The sequence below is a fragment of the Penicillium taxi genome, assembly GCF_028828555.1.
Source record: "Penicillium taxi strain IBT 34144 chromosome Unknown utg000004l_segment0_segment0, whole genome shotgun sequence".
In the NCBI taxonomy this organism is placed as follows: Eukaryota; Fungi; Ascomycota; class Eurotiomycetes; order Eurotiales; family Aspergillaceae; genus Penicillium; species Penicillium taxi.
The window spans coordinates 4,899,655-4,919,151 of NW_026643206.1; the positions used below are offsets into that span (position 1 = coordinate 4,899,655).

The 19,497-nt window shown below is 45.5% G+C and overlaps 9 protein-coding genes across 9 annotated transcripts; 5 read left to right on the top strand and 4 right to left on the bottom strand.

Annotated features, from left to right (window-relative positions):
• Positions 1-382: 382 nt before the first annotated feature.
• N7495_006696 (fungal specific transcription factor domain-containing protein) lies at positions 383-2,183 on the bottom strand (the record flags this gene model as incomplete). Its single annotated transcript, XM_057209347.1, has 2 exons — positions 383-868; positions 924-2,183. The coding sequence occupies 2 exons, from the start codon at positions 2,181-2,183 to the stop codon at positions 383-385; spliced, it is 1,746 nt and encodes a 581-aa protein (XP_057063121.1).
• A 1-nt stretch (position 2,184) lies between these two features.
• Positions 2,185-2,800, bottom strand: N7495_006697 (Zn(II)2Cys6 transcription factor domain-containing protein; the record flags this gene model as incomplete). The annotated part of the gene is made up of 4 exons (XM_057209348.1): positions 2,185-2,335; positions 2,387-2,466; positions 2,521-2,671; positions 2,724-2,800. The coding sequence occupies 4 exons, from the start codon at positions 2,798-2,800 to the stop codon at positions 2,185-2,187; spliced, it is 459 nt and encodes a 152-aa protein (XP_057063122.1).
• Positions 2,801-4,192: 1,392 nt separating this feature from the next.
• Positions 4,193-4,497, top strand: N7495_006698 (uncharacterized protein; the record flags this gene model as incomplete). Its single annotated transcript, XM_057209349.1, has 2 exons — positions 4,193-4,230; positions 4,281-4,497. The coding sequence occupies 2 exons, from the start codon at positions 4,193-4,195 to the stop codon at positions 4,495-4,497; spliced, it is 255 nt and encodes an 84-aa protein (XP_057063123.1).
• Positions 4,498-5,158: 661 nt separating this feature from the next.
• N7495_006699 (uncharacterized protein) lies at positions 5,159-7,040 on the top strand (the record flags this gene model as incomplete). Its single annotated transcript, XM_057209350.1, has 2 exons — positions 5,159-5,238; positions 5,297-7,040. 2 exons carry the CDS (start codon positions 5,159-5,161, stop codon positions 7,038-7,040), a joined length of 1,824 nt encoding a protein of 607 aa, XP_057063124.1.
• Positions 7,041-7,494: 454 nt separating this feature from the next.
• N7495_006700 (aromatic ring-hydroxylating oxygenase subunit alpha) lies at positions 7,495-8,685 on the top strand (the record flags this gene model as incomplete). The annotated part of the gene is made up of 2 exons (XM_057209351.1): positions 7,495-8,183; positions 8,250-8,685. 2 exons carry the CDS (start codon positions 7,495-7,497, stop codon positions 8,683-8,685), a joined length of 1,125 nt encoding a protein of 374 aa, XP_057063125.1.
• A 748-nt stretch (positions 8,686-9,433) lies between these two features.
• On the top strand, positions 9,434-11,738 carry N7495_006701 (putative C6 transcription factor; the record flags this gene model as incomplete). The annotated part of the gene is made up of 5 exons (XM_057209352.1): positions 9,434-9,495; positions 9,556-9,667; positions 9,723-10,194; positions 10,243-11,150; positions 11,208-11,738. 5 exons carry the CDS (start codon positions 9,434-9,436, stop codon positions 11,736-11,738), a joined length of 2,085 nt encoding a protein of 694 aa, XP_057063126.1.
• Positions 11,739-11,926: 188 nt separating this feature from the next.
• N7495_006702 (isopenicillin N synthase family dioxygenase) lies at positions 11,927-12,907 on the bottom strand (the record flags this gene model as incomplete). The annotated part of the gene is made up of 1 exon (XM_057209353.1): positions 11,927-12,907. The coding sequence occupies one exon, from the start codon at positions 12,905-12,907 to the stop codon at positions 11,927-11,929; it is 981 nt and encodes a 326-aa protein (XP_057063127.1).
• Positions 12,908-13,329: 422 nt separating this feature from the next.
• Positions 13,330-15,141, top strand: N7495_006703 (uncharacterized protein; the record flags this gene model as incomplete). The annotated part of the gene is made up of 2 exons (XM_057209354.1): positions 13,330-15,012; positions 15,103-15,141. 2 exons carry the CDS (start codon positions 13,330-13,332, stop codon positions 15,139-15,141), a joined length of 1,722 nt encoding a protein of 573 aa, XP_057063128.1.
• A 588-nt stretch (positions 15,142-15,729) lies between these two features.
• Positions 15,730-17,562, bottom strand: N7495_006704 (uncharacterized protein; the record flags this gene model as incomplete). Its single annotated transcript, XM_057209355.1, has 6 exons — positions 15,730-16,490; positions 16,541-16,960; positions 17,025-17,107; positions 17,164-17,277; positions 17,327-17,397; positions 17,461-17,562. The coding sequence occupies 6 exons, from the start codon at positions 17,560-17,562 to the stop codon at positions 15,730-15,732; spliced, it is 1,551 nt and encodes a 516-aa protein (XP_057063129.1).
• Positions 17,563-19,497: the final 1,935 nt, after the last annotated feature.

Here is a 19,497-nt window from a genome sequence, read left to right on the forward strand (position 1 = left end):
CCCAGAGCTCAGGAGTACAGTGAAAAACTAAGCGCGTCTTGATCGATGTGGCCAACTGTGGCATGCTATCAACTCTGTGGCTGAAAGCTTGCAGCGTAGTCTTCCAAAAGACTTGCTCGACAAGTGGAAATTCCAGACTCCATTCCACGAGCGTTTCCAAGAGAATGCATTTACTGGAGATGGCAGCTGTGGTCGCCCAGAGAGAAGAGAAATTTCTTACAGCGAGCTTGGTACATTCGATGCTGCCCTAGCGGCCTCTGCCAGACAATGCCAGATTTAACAATGCACCAACCCAATTATGAATTACGAATTTTCTTTTCTTCAGCACATTTTGTCTGCCTCTTTCAGATTCTTTGATTCCTGCACTGCGATATTTGGAAATTTAAGGATGATCTGTTATGAAGTCTCCGAAAAGCACCCAATCCGGGATATCAGGCATACCTGCACTTGGCCCCATATTTCCACTTCTTGCAAACGGCCACTGCGGAGTTGATGTTTCTTCTACCAGCTGCGGAAGTCCACCAATGATGGTCTCTGCGATACTTGGTTTATTTGATTTTGGATCACGGACGATTTGCTTGGGTTCTGCCTGGATAGGCGGTGCTGGAATGTTAATTTTAGTTATTGTTTTTGACTGCTGTTCTTCTCCATATCCGGATACAACATCAGCTGCTCCTGCTGCCACAGGAAGGCTAGATGAAGAAGTAAGGTCGAGAATATCCCACATGAGGGCCTCATCCTCCGTTGACATTCTTGGTAAATTTGACGGTGTTGGAATAGTAGATAGAGCACCTGAATACCTATCTTGATTATAGAACAGAGATCCGTGGTTCTGGCGTCTAGAAGCTAATTTGTTTACTCGATTCACCTAAATAAGGGAGTTAGATAAGAGATCTATCAAGGAAGGCAGAAAAAGGGCCTACCAAGACTCCCATATTTTCCCATTGGGTTGAAAGCTCGGTTATGAAACCCAAGAGAACATGATACTCATTATTGACTAAAATAGCAACCTGCGGGTTTTTATTTCCTGTATGCTCGACTTGAATTGTAGCCGCAATCGCAGCGAGGTATCCGAAAAATGGATCGCAGAGTCGCAGGTCGACCTCGGACATTTCTCGGATAAATCTGGCGATCCATCGTGAATGAAGTAAGGAGGTCTCGAATGACTTTTGTAAGAATGTGGCAGAAATGTTTCCGCTCATCTCTCGCAGTTTGATCATGGTTACAAACGGATGATGAAGAAGGCATTGAATCCCATGAAACAAAAATTGCACACATAGCCAGGTGGATAAGTATGGTCGTGATTTGGGATCTTCGCGGGCCCGGCGTCTAAAATCAACGTTCACGTATCGGTGTGTGTCGACGAACTCTGTCTCAAAGTCCATCCATTCTGACTCGAGAATTGAAAGGGCAGATCCTGTTTGCCATGGGGGGAGGGTGCTTGAGACCATGGGCTCGAATACCCACTCTGTTGCTTTGCCCCACAGTAAGTATAGCTTCAGAAGGCATGCGAGGATGTTTTGATCGTCTTTCTGTCCTTGTTTGATGGATTTCTCATATAGTGGTCCATGACTGGAGAAGCCACCTGAGGAGGGATACGATAGTATAAAGTGGTTGTCGGAAAGACACAGCGAATAATTTCGTGATGCATTGTATGCGCGATCAAGCATGAAGTAGGCCCATATGATTCGCCGGGTCGCCTCTCCTTCAGATTTGCTGAGTAGTGGTAAATTTTTGCCCTGATTCAGTCCAGCAGATTGAATGAGTCTCAATCCAAGAGCAACAGAATTGCATCCTCGGTGAGCATTCCCACCCGCGAAGTCTAGCTGGGCGACTAGAAATGTACCTTGCAAGAATGAGAGACCGGTTTTGCCATCTCTGTACTGTGTTGATAGTATTCGCCAGGCTCTTTCAGCGCAGTATTTGCCAGTCGATATTTTTCTTCCTGGGATTCCGGGGGAATTGACAGAAAGTCGGCGAGTCAAAGCGACTAATGGAAAGACAACTTCTGAAGGTAGCAAACACGCATTTTCTAGAAGCCAATCCTTATCAAACACGCAATAAGGTTGGTCTTGGAAGTCATTCAGATAGACTTGTACCTCAGATTCGATGAAAGCGGGTGATAATGGAGAGCTGGTGCCATTTAGTGAGCCTGAATAGAAGGATGGGGTTTCTTGTAACATACTATGCCATCATATCTTGATGCCCTATCGAAGGTGCTATTTCAGGGGATATTCCAACCTCTTCGTTTCCATCATCGTCACGAGAAGGCATATATTCTCTCAAAGCCTCGGATAATTCATCTGCACGGGATTCTTGGTTTCCGATAGATGAACTGTGCGCGGTTAGAGGGTGGTGGTTGAAAAACATAACATTCAAGTCTCACCGAAGCATGGATGAAATTTCTTCCAACCTCTGTTCGATATGCTGGAGGCGCTTTATGCTCGCGGGATCTGAATAGTTTCCCTACGTTCTATTTTAGCCAAACCGTGTTCCTATAACTAGGTTGTATTCTCATACCTCTACACCATGACCATTGCCATTACCTGAGAGTGGCTTTTGTGTACCAGGTCTATTTGGGGTTGGCTGGGTCTCATATGTACATTGCTGGCCAAGTCGTTGACACAGCGAACAATTCGGCTTTTCGCCAGGACAACGAGCCTTCTTCCGACTGAAATGGGGAATTAGCTTCATATTCCACTAAATCGATTCTTCAAGCATACCGGCATGTACCACATGCTTGTCTTGTTCTTTTGAGAAAAACTTTATGGATAGTGTAATTGTTACTCGTCGGGCTCATTATATTGCAACTTCCCTAATAATACCTCCAGGTTCCAGTGATTTTGAGCTTGACTTTTGAGTACACGGTCGCTTTGTGCGGTACCAGAGATATGAGTATGTCAACTATGTGATAATAAGTCAGTGGGAATTAAACAGAATGAAAATACGGACGCGGTCTTAGTGCTGTATCTCCATGCGGGGCAGCACAGTACGGATATGCCGAGGTAAGACAGCATATGTAAGCAATCATCGAAGTGAAGAATCAGGGAAAAAAAAGAAAATATACAAGCTGACGTGTTCTTTAATGATCAGGCCAAGGATGCAGAATATTATCTACAGCACCTTCTGTTTTCATGCTTATCAGCTCGGATGTCCAGCCCCGCCACCGCGCCGGGCCTGGGTTTATAGGACCGACGCCATGTCCTATCAGGTCGATCATGCCTTAGCCTCGGTTTGCTTCTTTGAAGAGTTGAAGGTCTGGGGAAAATTACAAATTACTTATAGTTAGGTCCTTAAATCTGCAATTTCTGCTCGATTTTGATATTTCGAGAATTTAAAACTTCTGCTCCTCACTGCTGCCGAGGCGCAGGCCCTAGGTTGACGTCGACCTAAAAAGACCATGACTGGGCGCCGCGTTGGCCGCGGAGAATGGACATGATGGTATAGTCAAGCAACAACTGGAGACAAGCAAAGCTGTTGATGAAAAACTGCTATCAAGGAGTGATCACTTACACTTCGGGTTGCTTCAAAAGGGCTGCGTTGTGGTGGGAATCCAAAACATTAAGCAATGAGTAAGCTCTGCTTTGCGATTTGGATCCTCAGTATCTCTTTCTAGACTTCGCGATTTATGTAATATCAGAGGGTATTTCATCAGCGACAAAAGCTTTAGTGGATAACAAAAAGTGAGACCTGCGTGCCCTGTACTTAGGGGCTCTGACCACTTTTACTGACCACCTCTACAAGAAAGTAATAAAAATAGTGAGACTTTTCGCGATTCTCCTTCTATTTCTACCTTCATCTGCATTTTTTTTTATGGTATATAATGCCTGCTACACCATCTCTACCCCGTGTTCGAAAGCCATAGCTCACCCTGCAAACCCACTGTAGAATATGGTAGCTTAAAAGGGTCAATAATTAAGGGGTAAATCGTATTCTCAATGCGCTTCCTGGCTATTATCGACGATTCAAAGATCTCTAAAAATAGAGCGATTAAGGGTTGATAATCAAAGAATCCCTGGCTCTGGTCGGCGGAGATCTCTTTCTCCGAAGAAGAGCAGCAGCGAATATTTGATGCTATTGATGACAATCCCGGTATTATTATTATTATTATTATAGAGCTCCTTACTATCATTGATAATAAGATCTGCCGCGATTCTCTTCAGCGTCTATGCCAGGCTATGAATATTTGAAAATGGCGGAAGAAAAAAAGGCCCAGGGCCTTATCTTAAGGTAATTTATGGTCTTGATATCAAAGTTTTCGCCTAATGATTAGCGCCAAGTCTATTTATTGAGTGTCTCGGGAGTCCCAAGCGTGGGGCTCTGATTAAACAGATGTCTTGGGCTTTATTTTCTGGGCAACCACAGCGTACTGCTCTTATTCCTCTTTATGGAGACCCTGAAGCAGCCCACGGAGGAGTCTCTTCAAGAATTATTGATAGATCATATCGCGATATATTATCTACTTTACTTCGCGATGACACAGATACTGTTCTTTAAATATTTTTTTTTTCAGGATAATGCTGTCCATAATGTGAACATATCAAGGGCTATTTACACTTGAAGAGCTAAAATTTAACATGATGGTATGGCCACCATATTTGCCAAATTTAAATCCAATTGAGAACTCGTGGGCGCTATTAAAAGCAAAAGAATTCCAAGGTTGGAGATGCTGCCAGAGCTACTACCCATATTTACCAAGTAATGATACTACTCTATTTATATCTTTTGATACCTACTTAACAAGCCTAGGCAAGTCTCGATATCTAAATCTTTGAGTTTCTAGCTAATACTATGCCCCATGGAGTAGCAGAGGTGATCAAAATTCAAAACCCATGGCTGTCATACCGAATTCTACTTGACTATTTGAATTTGAATTGAATCCCAGAGGTTTCTGCCCGGCCGTAAAACAGGGGTCTGTAAAGGGGGCTCACATTTTGTCAGACGGCACGTAGGTCGGTATTTCAGTAACAAGTATAATACTGTAATATACGTTATCCACTGAATGTATCATAGATAACATGAAATACTATTACAGTGGGGGCTAAATATTTCACGTGACGTGTGGGGAGCGACTTTTAATACGGACTATTCACCGGATGAATTCTAAATATTAATACCGTCAATCACGACAATTACTCGATGAGTTTCAAATTTCGAAATGACGCCCACCCCATCAACTGGGCAGAAAAGTGGTAAACCTGAGCGTACGAGATCGAGACGTGGATGCAAAACTTGCAAGTAGGTACTTGCCTTGTTATCACCAAAAAGAAACCTCACTAAATAAAAGTTTTCCTAGAATTCGTAAAGTCAAGTGTGGAGAAGAGAAACCCCATTGTCTACGATGTACCTCTACAGGTCGCAAATGTGAATATGAAGAAAGCGCGCTGTCTATTCTCGAAAACCCACTTGCACTATTACCAAACACAGTATGGCGAGAGCGTCGCGCATTTGCCTATTATTTCCATCAAGCTGCACCCTTTATTGGTGGTGGGCTAGATATTGGTTTCTGGAGCACTATTGTCCCGCAGATTTGCCGGAGTGAACCCGCTGTGTGGGATGCCATCATATCTATTGGCGCGCTGTTTGAGAGTCCTGAACCATATCCAAATCCCGCTTCCATTCGTGGGGTTACTTTTCAAGCTCTCAATCAAAATCACCGAGACGCATTGTCTTGGTATTCACGCTCTGTCTCCTCGATGCGTCGGCGGATCGAGGATGGTCGTATAGATACCTTTGTTGGATTGATCACTTGTATTTTGTTCATCTGCATTGAAGCCATTCAAGGGGCAACCGAAGAAGCCTTTTATCTCTATATGCAGGGCGTGCAACTCGCTCTTACTTTACGTGCCCAGATTTCCTGCGGAGCCCTACCTGCTCAGGCTTCTTTGTTGGAGGAAACAATCATCCCCATCTTCGTTCGGTTGGGAACAATAGCTCCCCCTATCTCTGGTATTCCAACGAATACTTTCCAAACTGATGCAGGAAACCCATCGGTAGAATCGCTGTTCATTTCCCCTAAATCGCCTCAAGAGGCGCTCAAGTCTGCTCGAGAAGCCATCGTTATCTTGTCTACAGAAATACAAGTCGTACAACGGGCTTGCGATGAATATCTACAAAAGGCAGGCTCCTTCAATCTATCCACATATAGGGTACCACGGGAATTGGAAGACCAGCAAACCATTCTCTCAGCTAGACTCAGACGTTGGTACATTGAATTTACGCACTTGATGGAATCACTGAATGACAGACAAAAAGTCTTACCACCACAACAGACAGGTACATGTGCTCTTCTTTTGAATTACTACGATATGCTTCTCATAATCATCACAACTTGCTCATCGCCATCGCTGAGTATTACTGATACTTATGAAACAACCTTCCAAAGTATAATCGATCGGAGTAGCGTTGTTCTCAATGCTTCTCTGCGATTGGATGGCACACAACCACCATTCACATTCGAACTGAGCGTTGGTCTTCCGCTCTGGTTCGTGTGCCTGAGATGTCGCGAACCCAGTATACGACGTCAGGCTATAGCTCTTTTGCGCCAATCGACCCCAGTGCAGGGGCTCTCAACCTCCGTCTCTGCGGCAACTTTTGGTGAAAGAATGATGATGTTAGAAGAAAAGTTCGGAATGACAATGAACATGGATCAGGGAGTTGTCAATGCTACAGCTCCAATATGCGACGCTCCAGATTCACCTCAGCGATCTCCATCCCGTAGCCCAGGACAAAGCAGCAGTTGTTCTGGATACGATCTGAGCGTTTTTGCAGACCCAGAGTCCGAACATGTTCCGACTATCTGTCCTATCCCTGAAAATCCAAACAGGGTACCATCGACAGTATTTATCCCAGAAGAAGCGCGTATCGGACCAATTTGTATGTTCCGGCCACGAGACGGACTTCCAATCGGAACGAACGAGGAAGACATTGCAAGGTATAATGGCCGGCATGAGGTATTCTTGCGCTTCACTATGAACCGGCGCCTGGCTGCGGACACTTGGCAAATCGTCCATGAATATGTTCCAACAGTAGTACCATAGCTTTAATTTTGGAAGAAATTTAAAATGCACCGCCTAAGTTGAAAAACGGCGTAATCAGTATAATGTTGCGCAGATTTGCGTTGTAGATACGCGAGGAATCAGCACTGATAAGCATAACAACCAACAGCTTATTCAAATAATGTTGACTGAAACGTGTTAGAGGAACGGTGTATGAGCCGAAAAGCCCCGGTGGCGTTTCATATAGTCCGGCTGTACCAACCGGTCACCGTTCAATTCTCAAAGCCCCGCGACGCTGATTCGGTATCGACGCTTGACCTCCATATTCCGATCCCGTGATCGGTTTGACCCCGGACTCTTCCTTTAACGTCAACATACCAAAGATAACGATAATTATATATACAAGTTCCATTAACCATGTTGAGCTTCATAGGATCAAATTCTGAGAATCTCAGTTTTCCCACGAATATACTCCACCAGACTTCCAATAGTCAACATGTCATCGACGACACCTCTATCTGCTGCTGCTTACACGTCTAAGGACAATTATGAGCTCGAGCGACGAGCAGTCTTCTCCCAGAAGTGGCTTTTGACCACACATAAGATGCGCTTCCCTGAGACTGGCAACTTTATAAAGTATGATATCGCCGGATTCCCTTTCATCGTCGTCAAGGGCCGCGACGGCAACATCAGTGCATTCCACAATGTCTGCAGGCATCGCGCTTTCCCCGTTGTAACTGAGGAATTGGGCACGGCCAGAATCTTCTCGTGCAAGTACCATGGTTGGTCTTACGGTCTCAATGGCAAACTTGCCAAGGCACCGGGATACCAAGATCTGGATGGCTTTGACAAGAGCCAGAACGGTCTCTTTACTATTCACTTACATACAGACGATAATGGCTTCGTTTGGGTGAACCTGGATGGTGCTGAAAAGCCCAAATTCTCGTGGGCCGATGACTTGAAGGGAAACGGCTTGCAGTCGCAATTCAAGAACATCAACTTTGACGACTACCATTTTGACCACAATGAGGATTTGGAGGGTTCATTCAACTGGAAGCTTGTCGCTGATAGCTACAATGAATCCCAGAACACCCAGTCCGGTGCCACCTTGACCAATCTTGATACTGAGGAAGGCCTCAAGAATGCCCGTACTTATTACTTCCCCAATGCTTCATTGACTGTCGCGTAAGTTTTTTATCATTCACGAACCTGTCCCATGATCATTACTTACGGACCCTTCCAAAAAATCAGGCCCCACTTCTTCGCTATGCAACGTGTGGTACCCATGTCAGCCACGAGCACCTTGGTTCGCTACGAGATCTACCGTCACAAGGCCTCAAGCACTCAAGATTTCGAGTCTGCAACCAAGACTTTCAAGGGCATTATTTTCGCCAACCAGGAACTCTACACTAGCACCCAGAACAATCTGAGTGAGCTTGACTCCACAGTGGAGAAGGCCCCTCTTTACTTCCAGTCCTTGGTGAGAGGTCTAGTGATAGATCATCAGAAGCGTGAAGAAGAAGCTAAACGGGAGATTTGGCCTTCTCGGCAAACCCTACCTGAAACTGCTGCTGACTCTGAGATGGAAATTGACTTCTGTGATAAGCTTAAGACTTCTAAGCAGGCTCCAAGCGGATGTTGCGGTGGAACAGCTTGTCAAAGCGGAAATGCTTCTCTCGTTTATTGATTGAGTTCATCTTCGTATTGCATTTATTAGCGCATTTAGCATCATGATTGTCATACTTCTTAGTATATTCAATTCCATTTATGAATTACGGAAATAAATATTCTATCCACTACTGACAAGGATTGATTCAATTGGCGATTGAATCGCCTCCTATCAAGCCTTATCCTGACAATCTTTTGTCCTCAGATTAAGATTCTTGATAATTACCTGATTACATGGTTAGATAGTCACAAAATGTTACAATACGAGATAAAGACCTCCAACAAAATTTCATTGGTTGCACTGTGGACCCTGATGGATATACAGCCAGGATACCTGTAACAGTAGCGTATTAGCATCAATATCGGGATCATATTTCCCCTTTAAGCATAAACAAGTCACGAATTTAAAAAGTTACATTCCACTTTTTAGTACGAGTACGGGCCATTTCAAATATGCGACAGTTGGTCGACGCCACTTTATGACAACTCAATCGCGGCTATTGATTGTATCTATTCAGATTACCATCGGTTCAATTCCGCCCAAAAAAGGTACCATACAACCCCCTCTTCCCCGCACGCTCTTATCATCGTCATTCCCTTCTCCCCCTTCTACGTACTTTCTTACATTCATTTCTACTTCGGATCTGATATCTTGGTACTGTTATCTACTGAAACCCTATTCTGAGCAATAGGAAAGAGGCAATTACAAGCTACTTGTCGCCTCCTGTTTTCAACCCTCCAACTACGCGCTTCTTTTCGGCCATATAATGCCGAGGGAAGGCAGTCGTGGTGGTAGATTGCGTTCTCATGAGGCTTGTCTGAATTGCAGGTACGATCTCCGTGGCTTGCTTAGCGTAATTGTGGATCTCATACTCATAATATGAAATAGAAGGAAGAAAACAAGGTGTCCGGCCGAAAAACCGGCATGTTCAAGCTGTGTCCGCCTTAATCAGGCATGTTCGTACACGGCAATCCAAAGGGGCTCTCGTGGCGGTCCATCTGTATGGATCCCTTATGATTAACGGAGTGAATGGTCCTCTAACTAATATATGATAGGCTGATCGGCTAGCCTATCTTGAAGAGAAGGTGAATCTGATCTTAAATGGCCAGCAGAATCAGGGATTTAATGAGATTCCTGAACGAGCCCGAGCCTACTCAGTCGTCTCGGGTCTTTCTTCTGGAGAAAGAGCTTGTTCGAACGACCCTTTCCTCCTGGGAATTGGGCTCGAGGACTCAAAAACAAACCCTGAATCTTGTCTTCTTCATGCTATAGAGCTCTATTTTCAATATTGTCACAGGCAGCCGATCTGGTGCTTTGACCGTGAAGAAGTCAAGGATGCCAATACCACCTCAGAAGAACTTGCCTGCAGTATCATCACGCTCACGTCACGTTTCTCTCAAGACCGAGATGATCTGCAACACTATGGTGACACAGCACGAACTTTGGTGATGCTTCGTATAGCAAATGGAACTGTTGAACTGGATACGATCGAGAGTTTATGTCTACTTTCGTATTCTGCATTCTTGGGTATGGTAATATCCCGTGCTAGGTATTTATGGCTGCTGACATTGATAGATGGTAATGGCCATGTTGGGCGCTTTCACCTCGGCCTCGCACTTCAACTGTGTCGCTCTGCCATGCTAGATCTCGAATCGTCATATGGCATTGACTGCGCAGCTCCCGAGCGAAAGAAACGAATATTCTGGAGTTTACAAACTCTAGAGCAAGCCTATGGACAGATAAATGGTATTTTGAGTGTCCCATCGGGCGTACTGCGGTCCTTTTACGTTTCCAATGTCAAGGACCAAAATTTCACAACGGCTGGAAATCCTCCACCACTACCATATGACGAGCTTGGCTGCACCAGCTCAAGTGACATGGGAATCTGGAACCTGGCTTTACATTTCGGATGGGTCTGGACGAGGATAAGAACCTTCGTCTCAGATTGTGCCCAGAATAAATTACAGGAGCCCTGGCGGCACGACTCGATGTATGCCATGGTTCTGTCTGATCTAACAGAGCTCGAGAATAAACTTTCTCCATGTCACCGATATGACTCGGTCAAATTCTACGAACGGAGAGCAGAAGAGGTGAGAGGGAATAGAGATTATTGGGCTTCCTGGCTCAAACTACAATTCACCTATCATACCATCTTGACTGTACTCAATCACCCTTTCCTTTACATAGTCGCATCTCAGGACAATGAAAACCTGACAATACCCAATACATTTTGGCGAAGATCTTCTGAGTTGGTCTTGTTGCATGCAACCTGGATTGTTCGCATGATTGATATGGTAACTGAGAAAAAAATGCGACTGATCGATCCCTTCTTTGGACATGCAGCCGCCATTGCTGCAACTGTCCATCTCTACTATTGCTGCGCTGCTGACCCAAGGTTAAAATACAAGTCCAAAATAGACTTTGCAAAATGCAGGAAGTTTTTGAAAAGTTTTGTTCCATTTTCACCTGCTTGTGAAGCTTTGGTATGGCTAAACATTCAGAAAGTCGAATTAAAGAAATTTGGAGCTAACATTCTCCAGGACCAAACACTGGATCGAATGACTCAAGTAGCATCTGGCTCAGAAAAGATTGACTTTGATTGGGAACCCTCGAAAATTCATCTTAGTATCCCTCTGATGTGGGATCTTCTGCAAGTCAACTGTTCGCCCTCGTCATATGAGAATGCTACAGGTGGCTTACTTCATTCCTCGCTCACACCGGTCGCTATTCCGGAAGAGATGGAAAACTCGACTACAACGCTTGAAATTATCGTCGCCATGTCACCAGAGGTGACGGTCAACACGGCTGATGGAGGCTCGGCTGCTCATGTACCGCCAAAGCCTCGTTGTCGCCCGCTGGCCACATCACTACCAGCATCACCTGCAAGCACAGCTGAGGACCTCGTAGAAAAGCTTGTAGCACCAGCAGACAGTCTCATGGCCAACACCCCCTGGCTATGGGCTGATCATTCACAGTATGTTGACCTGGAAAATCTAGGCTTTGCAGAACCTGAATCCACATTGGGAAATGTGGAGGGGTTTTCCACGTGGTGGGATTTCGGAAACTTATGACAGTATAATAATGATCTATTGCATTTCTACTTTGACACGCTTTACCAGGTTCATTCATTTCCTCGGATTGATTTTCTATGTGCTTAGCCACAGCTTTGCCCTTGAGCTAGAGTCACTGACAAAAAAACAGCGCCCAGATGAACCCTATGCAAGCTACATATACTCACGATCACAATCCCATATCCAATTTATGCCTCAACAGCCTGCAACTTTACCTGCAGCGCAGCAAAATTTCTCTTCATGGCATTCTCATTAAATTGAGCCCCAGTAACCATGGGATACTTCTTCAACGGTCCCTGAATCAAAGAATCCTTGCAAGGCTGATTGAAAAATGCAATGCTGTACCGGTCCCCATAATAATCCCCAGCCTCACACGGCGCCTTCACGCGATGAAATGTCGACTTGAACCGATCATCCGACCAAGACATGAGTAAGTCCCCAATATTGCAAACGATCTCCCCAGTCTTTGCTTCCACCTTAGTCCACTGGTCCCCAATACCAAACTCCGTGACCGACTCGCGCCCCGGACAGATCTCCAGCCCGCTCTGTCCTTCCTTCTGAAACAGTAAAGTCAGGAAATCCCAGTCAGCATGTGCCCCAGCGCGATGATACACATTTCCATCTGCTTCCTCTGGCAGCGCAAAGTAATGAAGTAGTCGCATGGTGGTCTGCGAGTCTGGTCGTGATACATCATGGCATTGAACGAAGAAATCCTCTGGGAATCCAAGTCCGCGTGCAAAGCATCGCATGAGACATTCCGATATACTTTGCACTCGCTTCATGAATTCAAGGGATGTAGTTTGAAACCCGGGAAGATGCTTTTCAGAAACCCATAGGTCTTTCATGTTTTCACCGAACTGCATTTGGTATGACTCTTTGCTGTCGGGTTTTCCGGTTGATGGACGGATCTGAGAGTTCTTCTCCCAGCCGACGTTGTTCGCGTTCCAGGGAACAGTCGCTTTGGCTTCGTCAGGTAGGTCGAAGAAGGATTTTGACGTCGCAAATATCGCATCAACGTCTTCTTTCGTGATACCGTGATTGACTAATGTGAAGAATCCCACATTTTCCGCAGCGTCAATTAGCTCTGCGGTCAGTTCTTCGATTCGGTTTTCGAAGTCGGCTAGGGAGATTTGAGGAATCGGCCTGTCCACATATCTGGTTTGAGACATTTTTTTTTCTTCAAATTTGAATGGTTCAAGTTGAGCTGAGTTGGATTCAATAGACGTATATATGTATGATTCTGGGAAACATACGAAAGAAATACTTACAGTCAATATATAGAGAGATAGAAATTATAATCAATTGTTTGGTCAAGGAATGGTTCTTATCAGTTCGGCCGAGAATCGTCGGCCGGCCGAAGGGCTGATAAGAACCTAGTGAGGTCTTGATTTGACTATCCAATTTACTTTTCTCCATCAATTCGGTATCACCAGCAGCTGTCAGCATATCTAGCAGCCTTTCTCTTTGCGGAATAAGGCGGTTGGATTCGCTGCGTAATAACGAAAAATCATTGGTGGAAACAAATTGTGCCACCGATAAGGCAAATCCAGCATCTACACTGTGCTTCATCACTACACAGCCCTAATTAGGTATGAGCTTCAACATCCACAGAAAGCGATTGGCATGTGTAGAATGCACAAGACGTAAAGTCAAATGTGACAAGATCTTACCATGTCGCAACTGCACCAGAAAAGGAATATCATGCACTCGGCCGCGCGAGCGAGATTCCCCGACTCCAAGCCCCAGCACTTCTCAGCCTGAGGCACGAAATGAACGACCCATTCTGGCACGGCCGAGCCCAAATACTAATGCCTCGACTCTCATTGAGATTCTTCAGTCTCGGGTCAACCAACTCGAAGCTGCCCTTCAAGAAGCCACTGAGGCTGCAATACGTCCGCACAGGTCAGACTCTGACCGTTGCTCCAACCTTGATTCGTTTTCTCCGGTAGAATCGACGCCTGTACATCCCTCACCCCTTTCTGTGCAAGATGCGACACATAATGTAGCTGAAAATACTTCGAATGAGGTAGAGGACGCCGCCACTATTCTCGAGTTCCTAGCCTGGGGCCGTCGCAAGGATCCTACCTACCAGGATGAGATTGCAAGACAGAGCAATATAGAGCGCTCCCCTGGAGATATCCCCACTGGAAACGAGTGGGAAAACACCAGTATGAATGGCCTGTCGCCAACGGCTATATGTCAAACTTTGTTGCCAGTCAAGCAAAAGGTTTATCAGTTGGTCGAGTACCATTGTGAGAGTCTACTATGGTACCATGGAGCTTTCCATGCAAGGACTTTTCGTAGGGAGTTAGATGAGTTTTACAGAAAGGGTGAAGGGCGGATAGATGGGCCGGGAGTTGATGGTCAGTGGATCGCACTTCTATTTGCAGTTCTAACCGGATCAATGACCTGTGCACCGAGGCGAATTACCCAGTCATGGGGCTTCCATAGCCGCGAGCAAGACAGTCTATCAAAACGCTGGCTTAAGGCAACTATCGCATGTCTCCATCATGCTGACTACATGGCCTGCCACTCTATCTCCTCTGTTGAAGCTATTGCAACACTTACAATATCCGTCCATATGCTCGGTCACTCGAATGGATTCTCCGTACTACTTGCTTCGGCAGTTCGCATAGCCCAGGGACTCGGCTTACATCGACTCGGAAGCGAATACGATACCCAGCCAGCAGGTCTACTAAATCGGGAAATCGGCCGACGAATATGGTGTCAACTTTGTATCCAAGACTGGTTCTCCATCCCATTTACAGAAAGCTATTTAATCCACCGCCTCAGTTTCAACACCCACAAGCCGCAAAACTGCGACGATGAGATAACAGCTCTCCCCGAAGACTACCCGACCGTCACCGGCTACTCGCGCGTGAAATATGATATAGCCGCATTGATGCCGGAGCTGCAGGATGAGTTAATATCATGCAATACTCTATATACCCGCTACGAAGAGGTCCTTAAGTTTGACCGTCGCCTACGCACGCTGGCAACCCACCTCCCACACTATTTGCAAAATGTCCCATTAGATCCATCCTGGCCGTGCTACGTGCCCTGGGCACGACGGAGCTTGGCAATCAGTTCAGCTCACAAGGTGATTATGATCCATAGGAAGTTTCTCAGTCTGAGCTTCGTCAACCCTATGTTTGAATTCACACGAAAGACATGCGTGGCAGCCTCGAGGACTATTATCAAAGAACAGAAGGAAGCAGCTCATGAGGGTGGACCTGTGATGTGGATCAATCAGGCGTTCAGCGTCACAGCGAGTGTAAGTCCATGAATAATCTCTGAAGTATACTGAATAGACGAGCTGAGAATCAGAAGATCATATTATGTTTAGATATGTTCCATCAATCAGGTCCCGACCACCAATGCACCGAGCACCGCCAGCTCATAAAAGATGGAATAGAAATTCTCTCAAGTTGCGAGTCAGACATGATTGCGCAACGGGGTGTATCGCTTTTGAAATCAATGCTCGATGCCGAGGACTCTAAGTTCAGAGAAAAGTGTCTGGCTGCTGAATTACTAGGGCCAAGGAATCCTGATATACCATCGCGGGAAAATGGGGTTAATCTCACGGCGATCATTCGAGCGTTCTATGAACAAGATGAGACTAATCAATCTGGTCGACCAAGGAGAACGGTACGATCGCTTGAACGTTCGCATTGGTCTGAGATGACGCTGGATCATACTGTTATGCCTGGTTTTGATATGATACCATCATTGGGAGTTAATTACTCTGAGGAATTGGGAGATATGTTAAGCTTTGCGACGAATTCTTTTCATTAGTCTGATGGTTACGACGAACAAACAGTTGTTATATGGCATATCCAGATGCCAATTAAATTTAGCATGTACATTTAGGGTATGAGCCAGCCTATACTGCCAGTCCAATGATGTGCCCTACATTCCATAAAAACGCTATTTTGTACAGTTGCGACCGGGACAAAAGAATTTCTGTACATCCCAACACAAAATGACTTTTTTACATGGACTTGCGCACCTGTGTGACAGGAGCCTGATAGGTGTGTCGACCGTGAACCAAATATTGCACGATGGCGAAAATAACCACAACGCCAAACACAAGAATAGACCAGTTCATATCGACAGGTGTCGGATCAGCAGCAGTAGGGAAGAAAGTGAAGATGATAGCGAAGCAGAGATAAGCAACAGAGAAGATGTTCAAAGGCAAACCCAGCCGGCCGAGTGAGAACCGCGCGCGCGGGATCCCACCCGGTAAGAAGCGAACACGGATGAAAGCGCAGATGGGCAAGATGTAAGTAATGAAGAGGGCTGCGATCATAACTGAGGCAATGGCGTTGAAAGCAGCCGTGGAGCCGATGTTAATCAAGCTCAGCAAGACGGTGATGATTGTCGAAACCAGGACGGCGGTTACTGGAACCTGGGTGCGGTGGTTGATGTGGGCTAGGGCACGAGAGAAGGGCAAAGCGTTGTCTCTGGCAAAGGCAAATGTCTGACGTGAAGCTGTTGCGAGAATACTGATTGCGCTGCATACCTCCATGACGAGGATGATGGCTGCTACACCGTTGGTGGCAGCTGCGGAGTCGGTAGCGTGGTTCACTGCTGAGATGAAGGAGAATCCACTTGCGGCATTGAGCACATCATCTATAGGCCCCATTTTATATAGAAGTGTGATGAGGATGACGAAGCCCAGAGCTCCGTTGATTAGGGCAGTCGAGACCATGCACCACGGGATAACGAACGAAGCATTTTGGACCTCCTCAGCTTTGTGGCAGTTAGCACTTGGCTCTTGAGATCGTATATAGCTGACTTACACATATGGGTCGCCGCATCAGGGCCTGTCCATGAGAAGATGGGTGTCAACTGGCCTACCAAACAAGCCAGTCCCATACTTGACCAACCACCCGAGTTGGTAAATTCCTTCCAAACAGTTTCGGACGTAGAAGTCTCCTTGGTCATGGACCACATAACGACTAGAACAGCCACGAAGCCGAGAAGGTGAAGACCCAAGATGATGATCTCGATTTTAGGAAGTATCTTTGCACCGTATGTGTTGATCAGGGTTCCACCGGCCGCGATCGCGATTGTCAAAAGGGTTCCATGCCAGCGTTCATAGCCATACACGTAACCTGTGTCGCCAGAGTAGTTGAAGACGAGCAATCCTTGAATCAAAGTTCCGCAGAGAAAGCAAATACTAGCGTATGCAGCTTGCCATCCCAGCACCGATAGCCAGCCTGCATATATCAGGTATGTAAGCTTCCAGCGTTCAAGTGGCTTACTCTAATCAAGTGAACTTACCGGTGAGATAACTCAAAAATCTCTGCCATTTTGGTGCAGCAAATTCACTTACCCAGTGATATTGACCTGCCGAGGTTGGTGCACTATTATTGTCAGTACCATTGTTCTCCAAACTCAAGGCTGAAGATGAGGATCATACATGGAAGCAATCTCAGCCATGGAAATGACAGCGGCAAAAAAGCCTACAAAAGAGGCAATATAGACATAAATCATGCCGGCCCGGCCCCCATCTGTCAAGCCATAATTACTTGTGCTGCGAGCAGTCAGTAAGATGATATTAAACCAAGCATATTCGTCCTCACAGTAGGATAGACTCCCAAGTAGCCATCAACGTCGTAGTGAAACCCAAAATGGAGTAGAACTTGAAGTTTCTCTGTTGCCAGTTAGTCCCGCGCAGTTAGGGCTCGACCTCGCCACAAGCTTTCGGCCTACCGACCTTGAACTGCTGAGATTTCCCCAATCGCTCCATATCCTTTTCATCTTGGGCAGTGACATCTACGCCAACCTCATGGGCCACCAGCTCTTTGTCTCTTGACATTTTGAAGTAGTCGGTCAAGGTCTAGAGAATGGAAACGCATGAATTAGGGAGACTTATGAAGGAACAGGGGGGGGGGTCCATAGTGAAAATTGGTAGGCCTGGGCCAATCATCATGCCTAAATTGTCCATATAAGTGGGGTTCTTGGCATGCCGATCATTGATGAAACTGGAAAAAATCTAATTGAAATGGAGAACGAATGGAGAAATAATGGAGAACAAATGGAGTATTTTACTGTCAATGTCTCCATTCATGTTCATTTCTCGTTAACTAGCTGAAACCCTGGACCATTTTCAATTGAAATCTCCTTCCCCGTCAAGCTCTTGCTTAGTAATAGAATCTCGATCTCTGCAGAATCCATGCACATGTAAGTAAGCGAACCCTATCTGAAGTGTGACATCGATGACATGTGTTTCGAGTCTTGGCAGTCTTGGCACCTCACCATCAGACATTAGCGCTTCGAACATGGCATTCCACTTGGGCGAGGGAATTAGGTAAAATTGACCGAGCGAAAAAATGGAGAGGAAATAACATGAAACAGTTCACCGTATTCCGTACTTTTGACTCGGTTACTGGTGTTTGTTGTGGGGTTGTTCCCAGGTGCTATAACATGCTGGTGTACTGTGTAATTTCAAGGTGAGTGCAGAGTGGAACTGACCGTGGGGCGAAATGGTCCCGTAGAAGGAAAACTGAACAATGCTTAGATACGGTGCTGGATACACAAGGGCAATGAGTAAAGTGCCAATACCTCGGCAGATTATAGAGTTAAGCCAGACATTTTAAAAAGATATGGAAAATAAATATGTTTGGAGAAACAGGCGAGTGGAATTTTGAAGGAAGAAAGAAACGTATGAACTTGTATGAACTTGTATTTTTAAAAGTCCAGGTAGCCATAGCAAGACCAGAAAATTGCCAGGAATTTGCATACACGGAGAAACAACCTGAATGCTACTCACTTAGCCTATTAGACCTCCAAGTATATATGACTTCCCTAGCTCTGTTGCACTATAGCCCTCCAATGTAGTTATGGTGACCGTCTTTTTGAATTCAGTGTGACTCCCACTGTGACTAAATAGACTAAGTGCCAACTAAATATTGAGCCAAGTGACGGTTTAAGCTTAACTAACTCTGTGCAGTCAAAACGGGAGGCGCCGTCGCCAGTTGAATTCTGATTTGATTACGTAAGGTATAATTCCGAGCATAATTCCGTATTGCCAGATAATGCGGTTCACGTCAAAGTCCTCCGTCCTTTTGACCAGTCCTCAGACAACGACGTAGGAATTAAGCTGGTGCTTACGTTTAATTTCTGCGCCACGAAGTTATAATTATTTAAGCATCTTTTCCTCGTCTCCACCTTCTGAATCCTTCTTGATTACAAACATTGGAAGGCAATTTCTCTTGGAGTACGGAATAACTATAGGGAAGAATAGTGAAAATAGGGGTTCCTCCGAGTCTGTATCCATGCACATGCACAAACAGAAAAAAGATAATGGAAAGAAAAAAGGAGTCGAATCCACCGAGCCAGCAGATATTCAGATCACATCTTTAAACGATGTTGAATTTGTATAATTCATTTAAAGTGAACAATTTCCAGGGTCTACGGCTCTGGAGTCATAATATTATTGATATTTCCAATAAAGCACTGAAAGCTTATCAAATGAAAAGAATAATTCCAAGCCTCCGAGCTTATTCTGCCCATTACGAAGAAGTGTACGCAACTACGAGTGGAGCGGGCGTATTGCTAGTTCCTCGATCCAAGAAAATTCAGGGAATACACACTTTTATTGGCCCAATATCTACCATCAATATCCACTGACCGCTGCCAAGAGGAGGAAACGCTCAAGAAATGTTATCCATTTGGCGGCATTTCTGATGCTTTTAACAATCCGGATATCGGGAAGCAGTCATCACGGGTGGAGGATTCGTAGCACTGACGC